Here is a 9910-nt window from a genome sequence, read left to right as displayed (position 1 = left end):
CACTGTGTCTTTCTCACTGATGAAAAATATGAAATCAAAGCTTGCCTTGGCCATCCTTTGTACTGGAAACCAATAAACTTGGTTGTTTTCATTCCTTATTTTGATTGAATGGCATTTTTAAATGAGTTCTTATGAGGAACTCACATGTTTTTGGGTCTTTGTCTCCTAAAATATTCAGGTTCCACTTTCTTACACTGTACACAAAAATAAACTCAAAATGGATGGAAGATCTAACTGTGAGACAGGAATCCATCAAAATCCTAGAGGAGAACACAGGCATCAACCTCATTAACCTCAGCCACAGCAGCTTCTTGCTAGAAACATCTCCAAAGGCATGGGAAACAAAAGCAAAAATGAACTATTGGGACTTCATCAAGAAAAAAGCACACCAAAGGAAACAGTCAGCAGAACTAAAAGGCAACCTACAGAATGGGAGAAGATGTTTGGAAATGTCTTATCAAATAAAGGACTAGTATCCAAAATTTATAAGGAATCTACCAAACTCAACACCCAAAAATTTTAAAAAATCCAGTCAAGACATGAACAGACATTTCACCAAAGCATACAAGTGGCCAACAGACACATGAAAAAATGCTCTATGTCCCTCACCATCAGGGAAATACAAATCAAAACCACACGAGATACCACCTCACGCCTGTCAGAATGGCTAAAATAAACAACTCAGGAAACAACAGATGTTGGTGAGGATGTGGAGAAAAGGGAACCTTCTTACACCATTGGTAGGAATGCAAACTGGTGCAGCCACTTTGGAAAACAGTATGGAGTTTCCTCCTAAAATTAAAAAGAGAGCTACCCTATGAACCATCAATTGTACTACTAGGTATTTATCCTAGTAGTGACTCAAACATAGTGATTCAAAGGGGCACATGCATCTCAATGTTCATAGCAGCAATGTCCCCAATAGTCAAAATATGGAAAGAGCACAGCCATTAAAAAGAATGAGATCTTGCCATTTGCAATGACATGAATGGAACTATTGGGTATTGTGCTCAGCAAAATAAGTAAATCAGAGAAAGACAAATACCATATGATTTTATTCACATGTGGAATTTAAGAAACAAAACAGAGGAACTTAGGAGAAGGAAAGAAAAAAAATAAGATGAAAACAGAGAGGGAGGCAAACCATAAGAGACTCTGAAGTATAGGTAATAAACTGAGGGTTACTGGAGGGGAGTTGGGTGGAGGGATGTAACTAGGTGATGGACATTAAGGAAGACACTAGAAGTAATGAGCACTGGGTGTTATATACAACTGATGAATCACTAAATTCTACCTCTAAAACTAACAATACACTACATGTTAATTCAATTGAATTTAAATTTTAAAATTTAATATAACAAAATTAAAAATGTTCAGGTCCCTTTAAAACCAGGTCTTTCAATGACTATATCAATGATGATAAAATTATTAGAATTGGATTTTGCTGCAAGTGACCAGAAGCCCAAACAACAGTGGTTTTGAAAAGATAGAAGTGTGTTCTTTCTCCAATAAACAACAACAGTTCAGCAATGACACGGTAGCTCTGTAGTTATCAAGGGCCCAGGCACCTGTCTCCTCAAGAGAGGCCCACACCTTTATGCCCGGACAACCGCTCTATGCAGCCATCGCATCTCAGGCAACAAAGAGAAGAGGCGAGGAAGAGAGAAGCTCTTTCTCTTTAAGAAAATATCTGATAGATTTCACACTCCTCTTTCCCTTACGACCCACCACCCATGGCCATGCCTGCTACAAAAGAGACTGGAAAATGTAGTCATTATTCCGAGTGACCATGGGCCCATCTAAGAATGAAGGGTTCTATTATAGCAGGAGTAAAGTAAAATGGATTTTGGAGGATAATCAGCAAACTCAGCCACACTATTGTACATATATTTATAAACCATATATGTGTGTGTGTGTGTGTGTGTGTGTGTGTGTGTGTGTGTGTATACACACACATATATATATATATATGTATATACATATATATATATATATATATATATACTCATTTCCCATCTTAGGATAACTATTCTAGTATTCTGTACATTTTCTAAGTGTACTACTCCTGTCACTAAAAGAATACAAAAGGAAAATAATATTAAAATATGTCTAGTATTCAAGAAACATTGGGCATTGTGTTGGCGCTTTCACATTTGTTACCACATTCAGTCCTCGTGAGGTAGCATCCTCATTTGGACAAACTAAGATTCACAGCACTGATATGTGAAATGAGAGCATTTAAGCTCAGAGCCCCTCCTCGTTTTCTCCCCTATGAAATGTATTTCACTAAATCCTTCTCCTCCTTAGACTCAATCAACAAGCCCTATTCAACTCTCCCCGCAATCAAGGCCCTTTTGCTGAAGCACCAGAAAATAAATCAGGATTCCGCCGTGCATCTGTGGAAAGGTGATTGCCAACATTTGAGATGTGGAACAGAAATTCCTGAAAGTTTCAACTTATGTTCTTCATGCCCTCATCATTAACGAGACATTTTATTTTACCGTGTGTCATTCAGAAATGCTACATGATGTTATCGCTTTCTCTAGAGACACATAACATTGGAATGGTTTTGCTTGGCTTCCACCCCAGAAAAACACCCAACTTTCATGATGTGCTCCAGCAATCCTCCTTCCTTTCCATGCTGGAGTATGTATCATCTGTAGCTCTGGAGTCTCCAGGCAATTGAATTTGTCCTTATAGCCAAAGATATGTATTGAGAGTTTAATATGTGCCAGTGATATGGAAATAAATTATGAGGTACAGTGGACTGTTATAATTATTATTATCCCCATTTTATGGATGAAAACACAAGGCCTTAGAAAGGCTAAGTCACTTGCTCCAGTTCTCATAATTAATACGTAAAAGAGCTAGAACTTGAACTTGCTTCTCTTTGACCAAATAGCTCATATTCTTAACCTGCCTACAATGAACCAGGTTACCAGTTGAGGAGCCAAAACAAAAGAGCAGGCGTGCAAGACTCAGTCCCTGTCCCCGAGGAACCAGAGTCCAGTGGAAAGACAGCAACATGCTTTCAGTTGTACCACACTGTGACAAGTGCATGGCATGGCTGCGACAGGTATTCTTGGTGCCAACGAAGGGGAGTGGCTCATCCCACATTTAGAATATAAGACCTGGAATCAGGTCCTCTCTTTTATGTGTATGGCGTCTGTCTGCCTGGAAACCAGAGACTCCCATATCTTCGTTTTCTTAGTCCCTAACATAATTCCTAACACATAGGGTTCATGGAATGGCCCATGCTACAGAACCAACTCTGTACAACCCAGAACAAGGAGTAGGTGCCCTAACAATTGAGGCAAATTAAGACTAAAACCACTTTCTAGCTAAGATGTTAACTGCTCAGATTTACACTGACAGCCTTTTCCCCTAGTGGTATTCGAGGAGAGGAAATAGTTGGACAGAAAAATCCCAGAGTGAGCAGCAGCTGGACTGTTTCTAATCCCTGGGGCAGCTTCTGGCAGGGGGAGAAGTCCAGACATTGGGCATGTGAATGAGGAAGCAGACACAGGACAGAGATTTCTGGGCAGCGAGAAGACATGACAAATCAGACTCATGGGAAGTCAGAACACTGTCTCTAGCAATTGGTCACGGAAGCCAATCAAGAGCCCCTAAAACAATTGGCCCCAAATGGCCAAGACTTGATTAACAACTGACAATCTTCCTGATTTCCATCCCCACTTCCAACTTAAGACCAACTAGAGAGAGCCAAATATACATCCATAACCAATCACATAGAATGCCCCACTTCTGGTTAACCTGCCTACAGCTTCCCCATGAGAACAGCCTCCAAACAGAGCATCCCTGAAGCCTTTTCTTTTATCCACTCTAAAGCTTTCCCACTCCTCTGCTTGCCTTTCAGTTTGCCAGATGCAAATGATAATGGCCAAATTTCTTGCTATATCAAACTCTGAATAAATGGCTCTGGCTTCTTTCCATTTGATTGGTCTTCATTTATTTCCACACTGGTCACCATGTATTTTCTCTGGGCTGTGCTAATTCTCTTTCATGTCTCACATCAATCTGGTTTCCATGCTAATTTACATGCGTTCATGTTTAACTGTTTTTTTTTTTTTTTTGGCAGAGTTGACATTCCAACTGCAGAGAATTCTCAATCTCTCTGAAATTTTTCACTGTGCAGACTTAAAGCACTGTGACTTCATCAACTGATCAACTGTATTTCTATAGCTTTTGCTATTTCTGTTCCAACCTGCTACTGCAGTGATCTATCCTCCAATTCTTCAAATGTCGACTTGGTTACATAACACCTTCATCTTTGCTGCTGAAGAGACAACAAAAGAATATGGGATAATAGGAATCTCATGACAACCTCTAAGATGGGCACTGTAATTACACCTATACTGAAGACACAAAGACTGAGGCAGAAAGTGATTAGGAACCCAATGGTCACAGTCAGGATCCAAGGAGAAAGCTTAGTGACTAAACAGACATTTGCAGAAAAACAAAACAAAACAAAACAAAAACAAAAAAAAACCTCTGTATCATTATACCAAGAACACACTACAGAGAGAGAGATGCTTAAGTACAAATGAACCAAGAGGGTGAGACAAAAAAAAGTTTACAACCAAGTTGTCTTTTCAAAATTTCCCCACTGATAAAACTTGGTGTCTTCCATTTTAGCACTTGGGGAACCCTTGAATATAGCTCTACCTGCTTCCCACATTTTGTAGTAAGTTTCCCCGAAGCATTAATTCACTTTCCTCTGGGAAAAGAAACCTGAAAAGGGAAAGTTACTCTTTTTACGACAGGACCTAACCTTCCCATCTTTCCTACAGCCTTGGCCCCCAAAGTCCCTAGAACCTCATGGAAGCAGCCAACACAAGGGCAGGCTTTGGTTCAGAGAACCTGAGTTCATAATGTAAGAAGAGAAGAGGGGCAGCCACTAAAAATGTTTGGTTCATTTAACAATGCAGTTTGTACCTTCTGGAATGTACAAGTTGTTAATAAATTGCATTTCTTCCCTTTTTATAGAGTACATTCCTAGTGTGGTGTTTTGGTTTGTTTTATGATAGGTGCTATAGTTTGAGCATTTGAATATGGGTTTCATTAATCCTTAATTTGTGCCTCTGCCAGAAGGAACAGAGTATTCTAGACTTTGGGCACAGTGCCCTCTCCTGGATGAAGTGACGGCTCCTTTCCTGACTGCAAAATTTAGAAGGAAATTGATACTGAAAGACAAGGGAAGGTTCCAGGGACCCCTCATGGTGGAGACTACTGGTCTCCCCGGTGACTCAAAAGAGGTCACCATGCCCAAGGTAGTCGGCAAGATGCAGGCCCAACCATGTCCCAGTGAAAGGTGAGAAAGCCTCAGACTTCTATGACTACAAAGAAAAAAAAAAGGCCAAGGGAAAGATGTGGTCACTCTGGATTCCAGAAGTCTAACCAGAAATCTAAATACCGGAGAATGAGTTGGATGGATAAACTTAATCTCACTTCTGATTAGTGCAGGGGCTCAGACAGAGCTTTGGTGGGTGTAAAGAAAAAAATGTCATGTACTTAATATCAAGAATGACAAGGGGAAATTCAGTCTTGCTCATCTCTTAAATTTGTTTAGTTCCCATCAAAGCAACCAAGTTACAAAATACAGAGATTGCACTAAAAGAATGCCTTTTGAAGACGTGCTAGTCTAGAAGTTCAGGAAATACTGACTTCTCTAAAAAGAAGAGAGAAGAGTGTGACCATTGGTGCTATTCCTTGTTAGTTCGCATTCTCCTTCTGGGCACAAAGGAAGGCTGTGCACTTTATGTACCATGAAGTTAGGCATGGCCATGTGATCTGCTGTGGCCAAGGAAAGATGAATGGAAGTTAAGCCTTAAACAACTGGTGCAAGATTTACCGCCTTCCCTTCCTCTCCTGACCACCAGGTGAGCAAACTACAGCCCACAGACCGAATCCAGCCCACTGCCAACTTTTATAAATAAAGTTTTATTGGAACACCATTCCTTTATATATTGTCCATGGCTGTCTGTATGTTATAATGGCAAAGCTGAGTAGCTGCAACAGAGACCAAGTGGTCTCTAAAAGCCTAATATATTAACCATCTGGCCCTTTACAAAAAAATTAGCCAACTCCTGCCCTAGATGGTGGGGTGGGTCCTTGACAGAAAACCTCACAGAGCCCAGCCCATGCTGGACATGGCAGACATGTAGCCTAAGAATGAAATAAACCTCCACTGTTTTAAACCACGGAGATTTTGAAGTAGTTTTGCTGCCCCAGCATGATCAAGCCCATCCTGACTGATACACAGGTAAAGCAGGATCTCCAACAAAAACAGAAAAAAAGAGAAAGTATACCCAGAATCTAAAATGTCTTAAAAGAAGCTCTCCAAACTTTAATAATGGAAAATATGCATATCCAGTGACACTGACATTGTTCTTTTAACTGGGTGGGAAAGAAGCAGGATCCCCATATGCAAATGATGCTATTCATCAGGTAAGCCAGACAAAGGTGTGATATTTTTCTCCCTAAAATCAAAATAAATTAATATCTGTACCTAAGGAAGACCAGCCAGCTTTTAATCAGACACTGGTTTGTTTTATGAGAGGAGTGAAGAAGCTCATTACAGCAAATCCCAGGCACACATTGATAAATTCCCAAACTTAGACTCTCATAAAACTCAGGAACATACTTCCCATTGCCTTCCACACTTCTGAATCACTGAGCCAGAGGCAGCTGCCTGATTTGTGACCTTCATCCGTCTGCCATCCCTCGTAGATCATTTCCGCCTAATAGAGCCTTAAAATTGTCATCATTTTCTTTACTTCAACATTTGAAAGAAACGTTAAAGATTGATCCACCACTGGGTTGGCTATTTTACAACTTCCCCCAGCTGGTTAAGAAGGAAGTCATTGTAAATAAATGCAGCTTTCCTGGACATTTTAAATGGCAGCAATCACAGCAATTTTAGCAACACAGAGAGGAGGAGAGAGTGGAGGTGAAGAAAGGATTGGATAAAATGGACTAGGAGCAGCACACATCACCCGAGGGAAACAAGGTAAAGCTTTCCCCAGTTCCTTTGGATTGAAAGTTGTAGGCATCTACAGTTTGGAGCTTGGAGAAAAAGGAGCACTCCCTTCCCATGTTTTCCATCAGCCTTGATCTCACATCTGTGTCCCAAGGCAGGATGGTGAGGACTGAAGAGGTGTGGCTGGCTGCCTGTTGACTCACTAACAGTTTAGGGTTGGGTCCATTGGACCTTGGTCAAAAGCCACAGCAAGTATCCCCAGAAGATCACTGCAGAGAAATAGGGGGCTTCAGTCAAAAAGGCATCTGTGAACCTAGGAATCAATTCCTTGGAAACTGGGAGTGGGACAGAGTGGGTGGCAGCACTGACTTGGGCTCAGTCCCAGGCATCAGCCTCCAGGCATTCTGTAGAGCAGCTCAGTTCCCCTGATGCTATGGATTGGTGCTGCTTAGGACTGCTTCATCCCAAATCAGCTCAGAATGGCAACAGCTCTAACTAATAAAGAACTCCACACTCCCTCAGGCTGTGACAAGTGTTCTCTACAGGCCCAAAAGCTAAGGAGAAGGAAAGAAAGGGTTTTCTCTTTTGCCATTAGTGTCAGCCTTCTCTGTGAGCCTGTCTGATCCCTTCCAATCTATTCCAGGACAAGAAGTAGCCATGAGCCTCCCGACTCCAGGTAGGAATCATGACAATGGAAACAGAGCTTGGGGCCTTGGTTGAGGTGGTTGAATGGTTTTGTCAATTGCATTTTGGTTTTGTCAAGTGTCTGGGGCTGTTTGTTAAGTTCATACACAATTTGTAAGTAGGGAAGCAGCTGAACACGCTGGAAAAACAAAAGTTCAAAATGGCCTCACTAAAGTAAAAGTGAGATCCAAGGCCACCAGCAAATAAAGGTTAATAGAGGGTCCCTACCACATCTCAGATTAAGGGAGGAACAATTAAACTGCCCAAGTACAAACAGAATGTGAAAGTGCTGGCCATGGGTATGCATGGCAGAGGAAAATCTGAAGGTCTTAGTGGACAAGCACAATGAGCCAGCAATATAATAGAAGTGCTAAGCAAGAACATAAAAGACATATACTATGAAATAATCTTCATAAATTCATGTATTCCTTTATTCAGCAAAATTTACGGACTGCCTACTATGTGCCATGCATTGTCCCAGGAACTAGAGCAGGAGTCAACCAACAATTAGCACCTAAGTGGCCAAATCCACCCATTTTTGCATGGCCCTTCATTGAAAAATGATTTTCACATTTCCATAATGTAAAACATTAAAAGAGTATTAGTCTTTCAGAGAGAAGAGCTGTTCAAAAAGTAGAGCACATTACCTCTTGGCCAGCAAAGCATAAAAAACTTACTATCAGGCCCTTTACAGAAAAAAAAAAAAAAAGGTTTGCTGACCCCTAATCTAAGGGTATAAAGTTGAATAAGAAATGGCCCCTGGAGCCGCGCTAAGATGGCGACTCCCATGCATCGGCTCATAGCTCGGAGACAAGCTGAGGCAAATAAACAACATGTAAGATGTCAGAAATGCTTGGAATTTGGACATTGGACTTATGAATGTACAGGAAAAAGAAAATACCTACATAGGCCATCAAGAACAGCAGAACTAAAGAAAGCTTTAAAAGAAAAAGAAAACAGATTATTATTATTACAACAAAGCATCGGAGAAACTAATGTAGAAAGGAAGACTAAGAAAAAAAGGTCTAAGAGTGTAACCAGTTCCAGTAGCAACAGCAGTGACAGTTCAGCGAGTGATTCTTCATCGGAGAGTGAAGAAACGTCTACCTCATCCTCCTCGGAGGACAGTGACACGGATGAAAGCTCCTCCAGTTCATCATCTTCATCCTCCTCCACAAGCTCTTCCTCGTCCTCTGATTCAGACTCAGATTCCAGCTCTTCCAGTAGCAGCAGCACCAGCACAGAGAGCAGCTCTGAGGATGAGCCACCAAAGAAGAAGAAAAAGAAATAGAATTGCTCCATCCCTATTGGACTGCTGGTCTGCAAACATTAATGTGATTCTCGAAAGGGAATTTAGAATATGTTAAGGCCAAATAGATTAACCGGTCAACATTTCTGGAGTTTAAAAATTTCTAAGTGTTTTACATCATAAGAACATAAAGAGTATTAATAATGGATTATACATATATATAAGACTTTTTTTATTTTCAGGGTAAATCTTGTTTTTCTTTTTTATCTTTAATATATATCTGTAAAACTGAATCAAAGCTGAATCCAGTAGGTCTGTTTTTGGGATGAAACTTACCTTTCCTCCTTGTGAAATAAATGCCATACTTTGTTTTATGTTAGTGCTATGTATCAGATGTGTTTTCAGGATAATGCATCAGAATATCTGGCAGTGAATTTCTAAAGCTTTTGGCTGTGTGTTATTATATAAGATTTAATACATTGTTACTATAAAATTCGGAGTGTTCCTCTTAATAACTGTGCCCTCTTTCTATGTTTATGTCCAGAAACTTATTCTGAGTTCTTGTCCTAAATGAAAAGCTCAAGGAACCTATTAATATATTTATACCTTTTGGATGGTACAAATGTCAAGTTACTGTGTTATATTATTCATTTTCTTCTGGTTCTTAGAGTTAACTCTTTTTTTTTTTTTTCAAGTAGGCTCCACACCCAGCCTGGAGCCCAGTGCAGGGCTTGAACTCACAATGCTGAGATCAGGATCTGTGCTGAGATCAAGAGTCGGATGCTTAACTGAATAAGGCACCCAGGTGTCCTGTAAAGTTACTCTTTTCTGAGAAACTCAATCTGGAGGAACCTAAAAAGGAGCCAAACTTCTGAAACTACTTGGGAGTCTAATCTTGGTGCCTTTTGATAAATGTGTGTATCAGAAAAGAGTCATTTGAAAGCCTAACTTAAGGTAAAAATGATATAAATATCACT

At 40.4% G+C, this 9910-nt stretch overlaps 1 protein-coding gene across 2 annotated transcripts; it reads left to right on the top strand.

Annotated features, from left to right (window-relative positions):
• The first annotated feature begins 8459 nt into the window (after positions 1-8459).
• On the top strand, positions 8460-9673 carry LOC123946765 (zinc finger CCHC domain-containing protein 10). 2 transcript variants are annotated; one of them, XM_046012499.1, is made up of 2 exons: positions 8460-9002; positions 9632-9673. In XM_046012499.1, the coding sequence occupies exon 1, from the start codon at positions 8460-8462 to the stop codon at positions 8973-8975; it is 516 nt and encodes a 171-aa protein (XP_045868455.1). In that variant the 3' UTR covers positions 8976-9002; positions 9632-9673. The 2 variants fall into 2 exon arrangements, with proteins under 2 accessions (XP_045868455.1, XP_045868456.1); XM_046012500.1 differs by having other exon boundaries at positions 9629-9657.
• The last annotated feature ends 237 nt before the right edge of the window (positions 9674-9910 follow it).

Source organism: Meles meles, chromosome 7, assembly GCF_922984935.1.
Source record: "Meles meles chromosome 7, mMelMel3.1 paternal haplotype, whole genome shotgun sequence".
NCBI classification, from domain to species: domain Eukaryota; kingdom Metazoa; phylum Chordata; class Mammalia; order Carnivora; family Mustelidae; genus Meles; species Meles meles.
This window is presented reverse-complemented; position numbering and strand designations above follow the sequence as displayed.

Bases quoted from the DNA above. Each gene is read 5' to 3' on its own strand.
- LOC123946765 (XM_046012499.1), top strand. From the start codon at position 8,460: ATGGCGACTCCCATGCATCGGCTCATAGCTCGGAGACAAGCTGAGGCA.